Source organism: Ovis canadensis, chromosome 16 (genome assembly GCF_042477335.2).
Source record: "Ovis canadensis isolate MfBH-ARS-UI-01 breed Bighorn chromosome 16, ARS-UI_OviCan_v2, whole genome shotgun sequence".
Taxonomy (NCBI): domain Eukaryota; kingdom Metazoa; phylum Chordata; class Mammalia; order Artiodactyla; family Bovidae; genus Ovis; species Ovis canadensis.
The window spans coordinates 12,996,358-13,014,146 of NC_091260.1; the positions used below are offsets into that span (position 1 = coordinate 12,996,358).

The following is a 17,789-nucleotide window of genomic DNA, read 5'->3' on the forward strand; positions in this document are numbered from 1 at the left end:
TGCTATAACACTTAGGACCCTTGAGAACATTATACCAAGTGAGAGAAGCCAGTCATAAAAACCACATATAGCATGATTTCATGTATATGAAATGTCTAGACGAGGCAAATCTATAGAGACAGAAAATAAATTAGTGGTTGGGCTGGGCTCATGGGGGTGGGGTGTCTGAATGAAATGGGGAATGATTGCTAACGTCGGATTCTTCTGAGATGAGGAAAATGTTCTGACAGTTGTTGTGGCCATGGTTGCACAACCCTGTGAATATACTAAACACCACTGAACTATACATATTAAATGGGTGAATTGATGCTGTGTGAATTGTATCTCAATAAAACTGTCATTTTCTTAAGTAAAGCTGCAATTTTAAAAAAATAACTGGTTAGAACCCATAGCACGCATACTTTAAACATTAGAATGCTGAAGAATACTAGAGAAGTCTCTAGACTTCTTGAGATAGAAGACAGACTTCTCATAGTGATAATTCAGCAGAAAGGCATGTCATAAATATCCACATGTCTAAAAACAGAGCCTCAAAATAAACAAAGCAAGAACTGAAGGAACCAAAGCTAGAAACAGATGGAAATTTTAAACACCAGTTTCTTAACAGGTAATAGAAGTAGATCCCAAGTAGGGGAGGGGGTGGGGATATAAGTAATGTACACAATAGCATCAACCACCTTGTCTAAAATAAATATGTTGAGGATTGACACATGTACACGGCGGATGTATAAAAGAGATAACTAATGAGAACGTATTGTATAGCTCAGGGAACTCTACCCAATGCTCTGTGGTGACTTAACAGGAAAAGAAATCTAAAAATGAGGGGATATATGTATACATATAACTGATCCACTTTGCTGTACAGCAGAAACTAAAGTAAGATTGCAAAGCAACTCTACTGCAATAAAAATTAATTTTAAAATACAAGGAGTATAACAAGCAGTGGTTAAGCATTCACTTCATAATAATTTTTTGTCTCCTTGGAACCTCTAAGGATCTTTCAGTGGTCTGAAACCTTTCTTTAAGATTTCCTATTATCTTCTTTCCTCCTATTATTTATGTATTTACTCTGGGCTGTGCCAGGTCTCCCCAGCCGCACATGAGCCTTCTCTGGCAGCGGCAAGGGGGCGCCGCTCTCTGGTTGCGGTGTGCGGGCTTCTGGCTGCGGGGGCCTCTCTGGCTGCGCAGCACTGGCTCTAGGCTGGGGGGGCTTCAGACAATGTGGCCTGCAGGCTCTGGAGCACAGGCTCAGAGGTTGTGGTACACGGGCTTCGTTGCCCTGCAGCATATGGAATATTCCTGGACCAGGGATGGAACCTGTGTCAGAGGCAGATTCTTAACCACTAGATGAACCATCAAGGCAGTCTTCTTAAAGGAGGTGACCAAAGTAATTTGCACAGATGCCTTTTTCCTTCTTAACACCCTTTCCAAACACCAAGACTTATTCAAAACCATCCCATTTTCCCCAAGACACAATCCCTGTATTCTTCCCTCTTAGATGTTTTAATTCTCTACTCCCTGGAACCCAGGTGGTTTTGACAAGAAGCCCTGCTCCCCTGCAGAAGTGTGCTGGGGGCCAATCACAAGCCGTCAGCCAGAGACAGACAGCAGCCAGGCGGGTGGGTCTGGAATGCTGCAAACAGCACAGCAGAGGAAATGGGCCTGGTCTGCACCCCTCTTTCATCACACAGCAGTGGCACGTGGCAGGCACATGTTCATTTCCTATCAGCAAGCAGCAAGGGCGAGGCACAAGCTGGAGCCTCCTGCTTTTCCCAGGAGGTGGTTTCACTGCCAACGCCTTGCGATGCTCTCCAGGGTCTTGGGTTCCATAGCACGGTTGCTTTTCAGCACTTACCTGCCAGCTTCTGACTCATGAGACCTGTACAACCTCCTTCAACAGATTGTGCTTAGTCACTCAGTTGTGTCCAACTCTTTGTGACCCCGTGGACTGTAGCCCACCAGGCTCCTCTGTCCATGGGGATTCTCCAGGCAAGAATACTGGAGTGGGTGGCCATACCTTCCTCCAGCGGATTTTCTCAACCCAAGGATCAAACCCAGGTCTCCTGCACTGAAGGCAGATTCTTTACTGTTTGAGGCACCAGGGACTATCATACAATGACCCGCATAAGACCTGAAAGGACAGGCCTGTGTCGGGGCGTCAGCACATCAGACGGCCTTCCTTCACACAGAAGAGACCACGTCAGGGGCCCGTGCTTCTCCATCCTAGAGCCCAAGGGTCCAGAGCGTGTCATTTCCCTCCAATCACTTGCAGGTAGTAACAGCACACTCTGTAGCTTTAGGACCAAGCTAGGATGGCAGAGCGCATGTGTGCTAAGTCACTTCAGTTATGTCCAACTCTTTGTGACCCCAGGGACTGTAGCCTGCCAGGCGCTTCTGTCCATGGGATTCTCCAGACAAGAATACTGGAGTAGGTTGCTATTCCCTCCTCCAGGGGATCTTCCTGACCCAGGGATTAAAACTGGGTCTCTTACATTTCCTGCCTTGGCAAGCAGGTTCTTTACCACCAGCGCCACATGGGAAGCCCAAGGATTGCAGGGGGAACGTGAAAAGAGAGGAGGTGCCCGGTGTTGTTATGCACACCATGGGAGGATGTCAGGGTCAACTTCTTTTTAAAAAGGAAGAAAAGCAAGTTGCAAAACTGTGTTCTTTCATCCAAGAAATATTTACTGAGGGACTTCCCTGGCAGTCCAGTGGTTAGGACTCCATGCTTTCACTGCTGAGGGCCTGGGTTCAATCTCTGGTCAGGGAACTAAGATCCCACAAGCCATGCAGCAAGGTAAAAAAATAAATAAATATATACATATATATATATTTATATTTACTGAGCATGCACCATTCTAGGCACTTAGGACACTGCAACTAACAAAATATACAAACCTGGCAAACAAGCAACCCTATCTTAAACGGTGATAAGTAACATGAGAGAAACAGAGCAGGAGGAGGCGGGGTATCATCGACTCACAGCCTTAAATGGGGCAGATGGGGAAGGCCTTCCTGAGAAGGGGACCTTTCTGCGTGTCTGAAGGTCGTGTATCTTGGTCTGCATACATATGCCTGGTGCTTCCCTGGTGGTTCAGTGGTTAAGATCTGCCTTGCAATGCAGAGAACAAAAGTTCAACTCCTGTTTGGGGAACTAAGATCCCACATGCCATGGAGCAACTGAGCCAACAAGCTGCAACTAGAGAGTCCACAACGAAGGTCCCACGTGTGGAAACTAGGACCCGACATAACCAAATAGATAAATACATATTAAATACTTTTGAAAAGCCAGCCTGGCCTCAAATGATTTCAAGAGGTCCCTAAACCCCCGAGTATTCCCCTGCCTTCTTCTAAAGCCTGAAATTTCTTTCATGAGGGGGAAAGAAACCTATTTAATTCCATTTAATTATATTAAATTCCTATTTAATCCTGTACTATCAAAGAGAAATATCTGATGGTTTTGGAAAAGCTGGCACACAGCGCTCCCATGTTACCAGGTGACCGTGGAAGCATATGACTTTGCTCCATCACAAGGGAAGGGGAGCACAAATTTCAAGAAGACAGGTGGGTCACTGAGTCAGAAGGAGCAAAGGCAGCTATCAGACGGCACTCATCCTGGCTCAGCTGCCTCTGCCTGTTTGGCACAGGACAGGGCATCTGTCTGCCATGTGGTGTGCATGTCGTGTGACTGAAACCAGGCAATTCCAGTACACTAACCATGACGTTCACACAAGGCAATTTACCAGTGTCCAGGCACCCTGGACACACACTGATCAGCAGCACTATGCTGGATCCTCACCTCCTGTACCATCTGCACTAAAGTGAGAAGGGAGCTCTCTAGCAGACCCACTTTGAAAGAGAGGCTAAAGGAAATTCTTCAGATTCAAAGAGAATAATACCAGAGGGAAACAAATTTCAAGAAGAAAGGAAGAGCACTAGAAATGGCAAATAACTATAAATATGAGTCTTATGTTTTTTTTGGTCTGTGCCATCCAATGTGTGGAATCTTAGTTCCCCGACCAGGGGTGGAACCCGTTGCCCACTGCAGTGGGAGCTCCTAGTCTTAGTCACTGGACTGCCAGGGAGTCCCTAATTTTAAAGAAGTGGCCAAAGCAGTCAGCTTTTTACACTTCTTATTTAAGAAATATTTATTTTTATGTATTTATGTAGCTGTGCCAGGTCTTAGTTGTGGCACTTGGGACCTTCCATCTTCATTGCAGCAGGTGGGATCTAGCTCCCTGACCAGGGATCAAACCCAGGCCCCGTGCACTGGGAGCACAGAGTCCTAGCCACTGGACCACCAGGGAAGTCCCGAGACTATTCGTATGTATATATGATGTATATGTAGCACTAAGTGGTGGTGTGGCTTCTATATTCCCCTTGATGTGGCACAATCTTATTTCCAAGCAGACAGAAAAAAGCTAAATATGAATACTATAATCTCCAGAGCAACCATTAAAATACAGAGACACATGGGGAAAAACAGCAATATGGAACACTAAGAATATAATCAACAATACAGTCGATAATAATGTAGGGGAATATAGTCAGTAATAAAGTAATACCTTTCATGGTGACAGATGGTAACTAGATTTACAGCCATCATTTTGAAATGTATAGAAATGTCCAATCACTATGCTCTGCACCGGGGAACTAAGAGTGCTGTAGTCAATTATACTTCAAAACTAAACAAGTTCATAGAAAACGAGATCGGATTTGTCTTTACTGGAAGTACGCAGAGGGGTGTTGGGAATTGGAAGAATCTGGTCAAAGGGTACAAACTTCCAGAGCACCACCCAGCCGGGTCAGGAGGCCGGCCGGGGAGACCCCGCCCTCCGGGCCTCTGCCCCTGCACCGAGATCTAGTAGGAGCCCCGGGGCCGAAACACCCTCTGCGCGCCCACCACCAGCCCACCGCAGCCGCGAGCCCGAAACACTGAGGGGCGCCTGGCGAGCCCAGCTCCCGCCACCCGCCCGCCGGCCCGTGTCCAGGAGCGTCCTCCCATCCACGGGCTCGCCGGAGACATGCGCTCCTGCAGGCGATCCAAGGGCACGGGCCTACTGCTAAGAAAGACCCCCTTCTGCCACCTGCAACTCTCTCATCCAACCAGCCTCCCGTCCCTTAGCCTGTCTCCTCCTCTCCCACCGCCGAGACCAGGAGAGCCGTGCCCGCCGTCTCTAAACTCCCTGGAGCTGACATCAGCCACCAGGTAGGTCCCAAGAGTAAGCACCAGGAAAGAAGAACAGAGGTGAAGATTCACGGAGACTTGCGGAGAGAGTCTACCTTCTCTTGAGTCTCCTTTTCCTCTCCACTCCTCCCCCCATCCCCGCTCCTTCACCAGCAAGAGAAATACCTGTTAAATTCACTCATGGTGTGGACTTCAGTTGGCAAACCCAGGCCCTGCTGGCCCTGCAAGAGGTGGCAGAAGCGTTTCTAGTTCGTCTATTCGAGGATGCCTATCTCCCCTCCTTACACGCCAGCCACGTCATGCTCTCCTCAAAGGATGCTCAGCTGGCCTGGGGACCAGGGCTATTCAAGGACACAGCTGGGCTCCGGGCACCCTCCCGAGTCTCTGGTGGATACCAGAGCCCCTGCCCACGGCTAGAACCAGATCCATGGGGTACAAGGTGTTGCCTGCACTTGCTGTCTCTGAGCAGAGTGTGTGAGTTGGTTTCCTAGTTAGTTTTTTTGAGAAGGAGAAGACTGCATGGCTTTCCTCTGTAACAGAGGTAAAATATGAGAGAATCAAGGTATTCCAGAAATCCTGAGAATAATTTTCAGATGAAGATACTCTAAGGTCGACTTCGCTTTGCAAATTATTCATATGACTGTTTGATGATTTGGAAAACATCAGATTTTCTAGGTTATAGGAGAAAAGGATATTTACTGATTATTTTAAATCCTCTTGTACTATTTAAATGGTTTACCATATGTATATTTACTTTTATTTAAAACATGATGGAACAAATAAGGGAAGACCACTCCAGTCAGTTGCATGGAAGAGCCTGGTGCATCCAAGATACAAATATCTGTCCCTCGGATTGACTTCATCGTTAGTGGCAGAAGCAAGTTCCTGTGTGCACTGTGCCTGTCAACAGATCAAAAATTCAACTGATTTGAAAACAGAAAATTGTTAAGGTCTGATGTTTTACCTCCTCTGGTAAACTCCTACTAAAGTCATCCAGAAATTCCAACTTGCAACATTGATTTGATTCTTTTATTTGAAAATCATAGATGTATCATAATTCATACTTCAGAATTCTTCATGCCAGGACTTTAAAGAGCCTTTTCAATGTTTTTACAGGTATTTTTATAACTTCCTTGTGGAGAGATAACAAAAATACTTCTTAATGAAAAAACATTGAAGCAAAGTTACTGTTATACAGAGATTATACTGTGTTCTTTGTGTGTTAGTGCTAATTTCTTCATTTGGACGCTGTTTTCCAGGAGCCACAATTTAAAGAAGATAATTGAGGGCTGTATTTTTGTCTCCAGTGGAGTAGAGTGTGAGCTGATAAAATCCTTGCCTTTCTTTTGTAACTGAAAGCAGTTTAAGAGACTTCCAGGGAAATAGAAAGTGCCACCAGAAGACCTTTGATATTGTGTGTGATGAAAATGATTGGTGAGGGTGGATATTAATAATGATGCAGTCAGCCAACTGAATTCAGACTAAATGGAAGGACCAAGTTCTGTTGTTCAATACATTTTAACCCTTTGGAAAAACCTTTTCCTCTTCTACATCATCTCATTTTTATGTAAACACTGGAATAAACCTTATTTACAAATACATTTTTTTTAAAGGTACAAACTTCCAGTTGTAAGATAAATAAGTACTAGGGATATAATCTACAACACAATAAATAAAATTAATCAACACTGTTCTATGTTATATATGAAAATTGTTAAAGAGGAGAGTGAAACGGTTGGCTTAAAGCTCAACATTCAGAAAACGAAGATCATGGTATCTGGTCACATCACTTCATGAGAAATAGATGGGGAAACAGTGGAAACAGTGTCAGACTTTATTTTGGGGGGCTCCAAAATCACTACAAATGGTGATTGCAGCCATGAAATTAAAAGACGCTTACTCCTTGGAAGGAAAGTTATGACGAACCTAGATAGCATACTGAAAAGCAGAGACATTACTTTGCCAACAAAGGTGAGTCTATTCAAGGCTATAGTTTTTCCAGTGGTCATGTATGGATGTGAGAGTTGGACTGTGAAGAAAGCTGAGCGCTGAAGAATTGCTGCTTTTGGACTGTGGTATTAGAGAAGACTCTAGAGAGTCCCTCGGACTGCAAGGAGATCCAACCAGTCCATTCTAAAGGAAATCAGCCCTGGGATTTCTTTGGAAGGAATGATGGTGAAGCTGAAACTTCAGTACTTTGGCCACCTCATGCAAAGAGCTGACTCATTGGAAAAGACTCTGATGCTCGGAGAGATTGAGGGCAGGAGGAGAAGGGGACGACGGAGGAAGAGATGGCTGGATGGCATCACCGACTGGATGAACGTGAGTTTGGGTGAACTCCAGGAGTTGGTGATGGACAGGGAGGCCTGGCGTGCTGCGATTCATGGGGTCACAAAGAGTCGGACACGACTGAGCGACTGAACTGAACTGAATATTGAACAGGACCTTAAACAGCCAAAAAGACTCTGAGGAAGACGAACACAGCTGGAGGCATCTTCCCCTCCGACTTCAAACTGTATCACGGAGCTGTAGTAACCAGCACAGTGAGGAACTGGCAGGAACACAGACGTATGGACTCCAGGAAAGAACAGAGAGCCCAGGAACGAACCCACATGTACGCGGTCAGTTCATGAGCGAGTGAAGAGGAAAGGGCTTTCTTCTCAAGAAACAGTGACCGGAAAACTGGCCATCTACACTGAAGAACATCAGGGAAGGTCATCCTCTAGATCATCTAACAGAAATCGAACTGGAAACCCACCATTTTGCACATGGAGCTCTTTCCCCCAGAACCCCACCCCCACCCTGCCGAGTCCTCTGAGATGGACCTCTGGTCAGCGCTCAGCTGGACACAGGAAACGTCTACTTCGTCCTCATTTTTCCCTCTTGCAGCGCCTTCCTGCTCGTGGGCACTGAGGCAACCCCACTCCTCTCAGCCTGGACCCAGCCCCGTTATCCAGGAGCCCGAGCCCTGACGGCCCTGGGGAGCCAAACTCCCGCCAGCTGGTCACCGAGCCCAGTCTGAAGGCAAAGCGTCCTGCGCCCGCGGGTCAGAGGGGGTTTGGCGCCCCCTGCGGGCCGCCAGAGAAGAGCAGGCAGCCCCGCGCTCACAGACCTCAGAGGGCTCACCCAGAAGCAGCTCTGCTGTGAGCAGTCAGACTGGAGGCCCAAAATGAAATGGAGCAGAATAGCTCCATGACCCTCCTCAGAACATGGCTAAGGAACAATCAGAGCCTGTATGGAATGCAGCCATAAAAAGGAACACATTTGCGTCCGTTCTAATGAAGGGGATGAACCTAGAGCGTATTAAACAGGGAAGTCAGTCCGAAAGAGAAAAACACGGAATCTAGAAGGATGGCTCTGACGAATCTGATCACATAGCAGCAACAGAGATGCAGACACAGAGAACAGACTTACGGACAAGGGTGGGGAACAAGAGGGAGAGGGTGAGATGAATGGACAGAGCAGCATGGCTGCATGTACACCAACATTCGTAAACAGACAACCAGTGAGAATTTGCTGTATGACTCAGGGAACTCAAACTATGGAGAACAGTGTGGAGATTCCTTACAAAACTGGAAATAGAACTGCCTTATCACCCAGCAATCCCACTGCTGGGCATACACACCGAGGAAACCAGAATTGAGACACGTGTACCCCAATGTTCATCACAGCACTGTTTATAATAGCCAGGACCTGGAAGCAACCTAGATGTCCATCAGCAGATGAATGGATAAGAAAGCTGTGGTACACACACACAATGGAGTATTACTGAGCCTTTAAAAAGAATACATTTGAATCAATTCTAATGAGGTGGATGAAACTGGAGCCTATTATACAGAGTGAAGTAAGCCAGAAAGAAAAACACCAATACAGTAAACTAACGCATATATACGGAATTTAGAATGATGGTAACGATAACCTAGTATGCAAGATAGCAAAAGAGACACAGATATATAGAACAGTCTGCTGGACTCTGTGGGAGAGGGAGAGAGTGGGATGATTTGGGAGAATGGCATTGAAACATGTATAATATCATATATGAAACGAATCGCCAGTCCAGGTTCGATGCAGGATACAGGATGCTTGGGGCTGGTGCACTGGGATGACCCAGAGGGATGCTACAGGGAAGGAGGTGGGAGGAGGGTATATCCGTGGCGGATTCATGTTAATGTATGGCAAAACCAATACAATATTGTAACGTAATTAGCCTCCAATTAAAATAAATAAATTTATAATAAAAAGAAATAAATAAAAAGAAAAAAAGAGTGAGGGGACACATGTACACCTATGGTTAATTCATGTGGGTGTATGACAAAACAAACCAATATTGTAAAGCAATGATCAATCAACTAAAAATAAATGTTTAAAAAAAAAGACTAAATGAACAGAAACACAAACTTTGTGACTAACACCATAATTCAATTTTAAAAACTATAAAACTTTAGAAAACAACGAAAGATCTACATGACCTTTGGTCTGGTGACGAGTTCTAACACACAACAAAAAAGCCAACTTACCAAATTATGAATATAAATTGTTTAAAACATTGACTTTTACAATTTTATACATTTACTCTGTGAAGAACCTTATTCGAGAGAAACAAAAGACACACTGTGAAATGAACCACTGACCACCCACCCTTGCCAGGCAACAGAGAAGAGAAAGCACTTGCAGGAGTCATCTTACAACAGGAGGTCCTGGTAAGGAGCAAGGAACTAACAAGCTACCGCCAACCAGGATTCTGGAGACGTCAAAAAGATGGGAGACTGCAGTGCAGAGGTCCTACCAACTTCCCAGGATCCTCCTCGCTGGAATCCATCTCTGCTGAGTGATGCGTCTGCCCCCAGGAAGGATCCAATTCAGAATGACTGGCAAGAGACAAACCAGAAACTAACCCAATGACCAGAAAACCTGAGACTGTAAGGCACATGGCAGAGCAGTTCTCTCCGTTTCCCTCACCCTCCCGCCCTCCACCCCGGCAGCCCTTCCCAATAAAGTCTCTCGCTTGGACGGCACTCCTCTCCTCGGACAATTCATTTCCAAGTGTCAGACAAGAAGCCACTCTCAAGCCCTGCAAGGGATCCCCCTTCCTTCATCAAAACCACTATCCAGGAGAAAACGTCTTCCAAATGCTACCTTGTAGAGAAGGAAATGGCACCCCCTCCAGTATTCTGGCTTCAGAAATCCCAGGGACAGAGGAGCTTGGTGGGCTACAGTCCATCAGCAGGGCATTTCTGAGGAAATGCCCCAGGGAGGAAACAGTCCCAGGGAGGCTGAGGTGCTCGCCAAAGGCCCCAGAGCTTTGGATGGCACAGCCAGGACTGTGGCTGAGGACTCCAGTGCCAGGCCTCTTGATCCTGGCCTCTCTCACCAGGAACATGTGTGGAAAACTAGAATCAAAAATATTCCTGAGGGCGTCCCTGGTGGCTCCGTGGTAAAGAATCCGCCTGCCAGTGGGGGACACGCAGGTGTGATCCCTGCTATGGTTAGATCCCACATGCTATGGAACCCGTGAGCCGCAGCTGCCGAGCCTGTGCTCTAGATCCTGGAAGCCACAGTGCCGAGCTCACATACTGCAACCACTGAAGCCCGTGAGCCTGTGCCCCGCAACAAGAGGAGCCGCTGCAGTGAGAAGCCCGCACACCGCTAGTTATGGCCCACGCTCGCTCGAACTAGGGAAAAGCCCACACCTGAAGACCCAGCACAGCCAAAAATACAAACAATTGTTTTCCTAAAAAATGCGTATCTGACAAAAATCTCTACTCAAATTGTCCAAGAACACTAGAGCAAACAAGCCCATTCATAATTGGTAAAGATTGAAACAGACACCTGGCCACTGAGGGTATACTGATAGCAAACTATTATACAAAAACATACTCAAGATACTGGTGGGATGCATGCACAGCCCCCTTTGGAAGACAGTCTGACAGTTTTTTCAGTAACCACATGGGACAAGCACTGAATTCTATACAGGACAAGTGGTGGAAGCCAGGTGTCTTACCATTGGAATGGGAAGTTACAGAGAAACAAATGGAAAGGTTACAAGATCCATGGAGACATCATCACAAATTACCTTTAACTGAAAATGTTCAAAGGTAAGCTCGAATACATGTATGTATTTCCAAGTATTGTCAGCTGAGCATCTTTAGCGCCTACATGTATGTTTCACATATCATTCTGTAATGAAAGGGAACAGGAAATGTCCCTGGTGGTCCGGTGGTAAAGGATCTGCCTACCAATGCACGGAACACGGGTTCCCTCCCTGGGGCTAGAAGATTCCACATGCCCAGAGGCAACAAAGCCCCCGTACAACTATTGAAGTACTTGCATGCTCCAGAGCCCAGGTTGTGCAACCAGAGGAAGCACTGCAATGAGAAGCCATGGCACGGCCACTAGAGGGCAGCCTCTGCTCAGTACAACTAGACAGCTAGCAACAAAGACCCCGTAGTCAAAAACAATTCAATGTTACAAAAAGAAAGCAAGGACAGAAGTTCTTTGAATAAATGACTGAGATTAGGGGTGAGGCAGTAAATATATGAGCTGGATTTTCACAAACAAGAACATCCATGCAAAGAACAAGCCTGCAGAGCTCTGTGCCCATCAGCCACAGGAAGAGACTGCCTCCTGACAGCCTTTGCCAAACTAGAGGGGCACCTTTGGGTTTTCTGTTTCCCTCACTTTTCTGACTCTTTTCGTAAAAATACACACATTTATTCATAGAATGCCACAGTGGAAGGAAAACAGGCTTACAATTTTTAGACCTGACTTTGCGAAAAAACTTGGAGCTTGTTTTTTTGTTTTTTGTTTTAATTAAAGCACCACATAATTTAAAATTTTTACACATTCTAATTATTCAGTTCCAAAACACCAATCTGATTGCGCAGGGTCTCCTTGGAAAGGCCCTCCTCTCAGCAGGACAGCCACAGATTCCACCATGAAAGGGCAGCAAGGTGCCCTCCACCCTTCTTTTATGCCTGGGTGGCCACCAGGTGTTTAAATCCATGCACCCTACTAAGTTTTTAGGGTGCAACTCGTGGACCCTTCCTTTTCCCATCCCAGCAGGTGGTCAAGGGCCCGCCGGGCTGCAAAGTGCCAGAAGCAGGCTGGGCCAGCTGGCCAGGGTAAGGTTATGAAGTCCCTGCAGGTGAAATCACCAGGCAGGATAAATCCCTTGGACTTCCAACAGGCACTAGGCTGCTTGGGAAAACCGCGTGGGTCTGAGCTTTATGCGAAGGGGTAAAGCGGTAAAAGGCTTGACCCCAAAGGCGAGGCCTTTCTGCGACTGCCAGGTTAGGGGGCTCCGAGACTGTGCCAACAGAGAGGGCGGAAAACGTGGTTCCCTGCTCCACCGAGTCCCAGTTCCCTTACTTGTGGTCCACACCCGTCCACTCCACTCACTGGATGCCCATCGATGGGGACCAGGAGCGCATGAAATGGGTGTTTCCAGCCGCAATGGTGACCCCTGAGAGCACAACTGGGACGCCCCGCCCCCACGCGCGCTTCCAGAAGAAGCAGGTGGGCCTCGCTACTGCCACCAGGTGAAGCACAAGGACAAGCAAATCCACCCCACAGAGACAATCCAAGCTTTTTATCAGCTCAGCTGTCTATGATTCAGGGATAAAGCTATGACTACAGAAAGCAAAGATGACCTGACCTAGGACTGCCATGATATTCTATAGAACCAGACAAAATTGGTTACAAGGAAGCGTCTTTTTTCCTTGGAAACTGTAAAGCTGGTTCTTTTGCTTATGCAATTAAAAACAATTAGCTTGTTACAAAGGCCTGCCTAGGGCAACGCTTGAAGTTAACCCTCGCCACAGAATTCAACAACTTCCCTGGTGGCTCAGACGTCTGGTAAAGTGTCTGCCTACAATGCGGGAGACTTGGGTCCAATCCCTGGGTCGGGAAGATCTCCTGGAGAAGGGACTGGCAACCCACTCCAGTATTCTTGCCGCCAACCCGCCTCCCCGCCACCCGCCCCCCCACCCCCACCCCCGCAAAAAAAGAAAAAGGCAGCTCAAAGAAATATTTTAAATCTCAGGCGGAAAACTATTAGATCTCTTGTCTGTGTGTCTGGATTTATGTATGTCTCAGTGCGAGTCTTCTGTTTTTTGATAATATTGCTCAAGTGCTGAGTTCTTATTTAAATGGTCTCAAGAAAAGGAAGCCCTTACAAATCAAACAGTTGGAAATACAATAAAACATTGACCTAAATGAATTTCAGATTCACGGGAACTGGGAAATAGTCAATATTAAATATCTAGTATTTTTTTTCCCTACTCTACTATAGACATATTTAAGAGTCATGAACATTAAGCACAACATTCTCACAGTGCCTAGGTTTATTATAAGTTAAAAGTTGCTATATTTTTATATCTGTCACAAGCTTGTCAACAAAGAAAGTACCGCTAAAAACAACAAACTCCTAAAAAATGTAAATGTGATACGAGCTTTTAGATAAACTATTAACAATAATTATACTCTAAAATATCTGTCTATAATAGTCTCAATTGAAGGCAGAGGAGAAGGGGACGACAGAGGATAAGATGGTTGGATGGCATCACTGACTCAATGGACATGAGTTTGAGCAAGCCCCTGGAGTTGGTGATGGACAGGGAAGCCTGGCGTCCTGCAGTCCCCGGGGTCACAAAGAGTCAGACACGACTGAGCAACTGAACAGAACTGAACTTACAACAGTGTCTCCAGATTTTGGTTTCTATCGTTGTGCTAAACTAAGTGACGACAGTGTATTTATTGAATAGCTAGGTCATTTCCAAATAAATTAAGGTTGTGAAACATTCAGTACTTGAAAGGACCTCCCTCTTACACAGAAACAAAACAGATTTTTGACTATCCATGAATAGTGTCTGGTGCCATCCTGACATGTTCAGTGTAAGAAAGCAATTTTACTTTTTCTGCTATTATCACTGATACATACGTTCACCAGTCTATACAATGCCAATATAAAAGTCAGTTCTTAGTTGCTTAAGGGAAATGTATGACTTGTTATTAAAGAAGGTATGAAAAATGAAATTGCATTTTATAAAGGAAAACGAAGTAGTTCTGTCTTACAGGTGGCAGTTTCAGGACGGGAGAAGCAAAGGAATGGATACAGAATGGGATAAGGAGGTTTTATGGAAAGTGGACCCCCAGAATAGAGTTTTGTGCCAAGTACACATTTTCTTGAGATGTTGAACTGCCTTTGCTAATAGATTTTAAGTTTCTTTGCCTCCTAAGTGATCTGTTCTATGTTTACCTTTGAAATCTTTTGTTAACTTTTGCTAAGTGGAGAAGTATTGTTTCACGGTGACTTATGGGATCCTCAGTTCAGTTCAGTCGCTCAGTCATGTCCAACTCTTTGCGACCCCATGAATCGCAGCATGCCAGGCCTCCCTGTCCATCACCAACCCCCAGAGTTCACTCAGACTCACGTCCATCGAGTCGGTGATGCCATCCAGCCATCTCTTCTTCTGTCGTCCCCTTCTCCTCCTGCCCCCAATCCCTCTCAGCATCAGAGTCTTCTCCAATGAGTCAACTCTTCGCATGAGGTGGCCAAAGTACTGGAGCTTCAGCTTTAGCATCATTCCTTCCAAAGAACACCCAGGGCTGATCTCCTTTAGAATGGACTGGTTGGATCTCCTTGCAGTCCAAGGGACTCTCAAGAGCCTTCTCCAACACCACAGTTCAAAAGCATCAATTCTTCGGCGCTCAGATTTCTTCGCAGTCCAGTTCGCACATCCATACCTGACCACTGGAATAACCATAGCCTTGACTAGATGGTCTTTGGTTGGCAAAGTAATGTCTCTGCTTTTGAATATGCTATCTAGGTTGGTCATAACTTTTCTTCCAAGGAGTAAGCGTCTTTTAATTTCATGGCTGCAGTCACCATCTGCAGTGATTTTGGAGCCCAAAAAAATAAAGTCTGACACTGTTTATCCTGTTTCGCGATCTATTTCCCACGAACTGATGGGACCAGATGCCATGACCTTCATTTTCTGAATGTTGAGCTTTAAGCCAACTTTTTCACTCTCCTCTTTCACTTTCAGCAAGAGGCTTTTGAGTTCCTCTTCACTTTCTGCCATAAGGTTGGTGTCATCTGCACATCTGAGGTTATTGATATTTCTCCCGGCAATCTTGATTCCAGCTTGTGCTTCTTCCAGCCCAGCGTTCCTCATGATGTACTCTGCATATAAGTTAAATAAGCAGGATGACAATATGCAGCCTTGATGTACTCCTTTTCCTATTTGGAACCAGTCTGTTGATTCATGTCCAGTTCTAACTGTTGCTTCCTGACCTGCATATAGGTTTCTCAAGAGGCAGGTCAGGTGATCTGGTATTCCCATCTCTTTCAGAATTTTCCAGTTTATTGTGATCCACACAGTCAAAGGCTTTGGCATAGTCAATAAAGCAGAAATAGATGTTTTTCTGGAACTCTCTTGCTTTTTCGATAATCCAGCAGATGTTGGCAATTTGATCTCTGGTTCCTCTGCCTGTTCTTAAACCAGCTTGAACATCTGGAACTTCACAGTTCATGTACTGCTGAAACCTGGCTTGGAGAATTTTGAGCATTACTTTACTAGAGTGTGAGATAAGTGCAATTGTGTGGTAGTTTGAGCATTCTTTGGCATTGCCCTTCTTTGGAATTGGAATGAAAACTGACCTTTTCCAGTCCTATGGCCACTGCTGAGTTTTCCAAATTTGCTGGCATATTGAGTGCAGCACTTTCACAGCATCATCTTTCAGGATTTGAAATAGCTCAACTGGAATTCCATAGCCTCCACTAGCTTTGTTCATAGTGATGCTTTCTAAGGCCCACTTGACTTCACATTCCAGGATGTCTGGCTCTAGATGAGTGGTCATATCAACGTGATTATCTTGGTCATGAAGATCTCTTTTGTACAGTTCTTCTGTGTATTCTTACCACCTCTTCTTAATATCGTCTGCTTCTGTTAGGTCCATACCATTTCTGTCCTTTATCGAGCCCATCTTTGCATGAAATATTCCCTTGGTATCTCTAATTTTCTGGAGAGATCTCTAGTCTTTCCCATTCTGTTGTTTTCCTCTGTTTCTTTGCATTGGTTGCTGAGGAAGGCTTTCTTATCTATTCTTGCTAGTCTTTGGAACTCTGCATCCAGATGCTTATATCTTTCCTTTTCTCCTTTGCTTTTCGCTTCTCTTCTTTTCACAGCTATTTGTAAGACCTCCCCAGACAGCCATTTTTCTTCTTTGCATTTCTTTTCCATGGGGATGGTCTTGATCCCTGTCTTCTGTACAATGTCATGAACCTCATTCCATAGTTCATCAGGCACTCTATCTATCAGATCTAAGCCCTTAAATCTATTCCTCACTTCCACTGTATAATCATAAGGGATTTGATTTAGGTCATACCTGAATGGTCGAGTGGTTTTCCCTACTTTCTTCAATTTAAGTCTGAATTTGGCAATAAGAAGTTCATGATCTGAGCCACAGTCAGCTCCCAGTCTTGTTTTTGCTGACTGTATAGAGCTTCTCCATCTTTGGCTGTGAAGAATATAATCAGTCTGATTTCAGTATTGACCATCTGGTGATGTCCATGTGTAGAGTCTTCTCTTGTGTTGTTGGAAGAGGGTGTTTGCTATGACCGGTGTGTTTTCTCGGCAAAACTCTATTAGTCTTTGCCCTGCTTCATTCCGCATTCCAAGGCCAAATTTGCCTGTTAGTCCAGGTGTTTCTTGACTTCCTCCTTTTGCATTCCAGTCTCCTATAATGAAAAGGACATAGTTTTGGGGTGTTAGTTCTAAAAGGTCTTGTAGGTCTTCATAGAACCGTTCAACTTCAGCTTCTTCAGCATTACTGGTTGGGGCATAGACTTGGATTACTGTGATATTGAATTGTTTGCCTTGGAAATGAACAGAGATCATTCTGTTGTTTTTGAGATTGCATCCAAGTACTGCATTTCAGACTCTTTTGTTGACCATGATGGTTACTCCATTTCTTCTAAGGGATCCCTGCCCGCAGTAGTAGATATAATGGTCATCTGAGTTAAATTTATCCATTCCAGTCCATTTTAGTTTGCTGATTCCTAGAATGTCGACGTTCACTCTTGCCATCTCTTGTTTGATCACTTCCAATTTGCCTTGATTCATGGACCTAACATTCCAGGTTCCTATGCAATATTGCTCTTTACAGCATTGGACCTTGCTTCTATCACCAGTCACAGCCACAGCTGGATATTGTTTTTGCTTTGGCTCCATCCCTTCATTCTTTCTGGAGTTATTTCTCCACTGATCTCCAGTAGCATATTGGGCACCTACTGACCTGGGGAGTTCCTCTTTCGGTATCCTATCATTTTGCCTTTTCATACTGTTCATGGGGTTCTCAAGGCAAGAATACTGAAGTAGTTTGCCATTCCCTTCTCCAGTGGACCACTTTCTGTCAGACCTCTCCACCATGACCCACCTGTCTTGGGTGGCCTCACAGGGCATGGCTTATTTTCTTTGAGTTACACAAGGCTGTGGTCCTAGTGTGATTAAGTTGACTAGTTTTCTGTGAGTATGGTTTCAGCGTGTCTGCCCTCTGATGCCCTCCTGACTGTTATAAACCCTTTTGATATCTATGAACA

The 17,789-nt window shown here is 45.3% G+C and overlaps 1 protein-coding gene and 1 pseudogene across 1 annotated transcript in view; both read right to left on the bottom strand.

Annotated features, from left to right (window-relative positions):
* LOC138421943 (ankyrin repeat domain-containing protein 26-like) overlaps nt 1–2,222 on the bottom strand; it is a 49,986-nt gene extending 47,764 nt beyond the window's left edge. Inside the window, 1 exon segment of the mRNA XM_069556453.1 lies at nt 2,115–2,222. Within this exon segment, the coding sequence (XP_069412554.1) occupies nt 2,115–2,222 (108 nt within the window).
* A 5,915-nt stretch (nt 2,223–8,137) lies between these two features.
* Nucleotides 8,138–17,789, bottom strand: part of LOC138421944 (F-box only protein 16-like) — a 49,989-nt pseudogene continuing 40,337 nt past the window's right edge.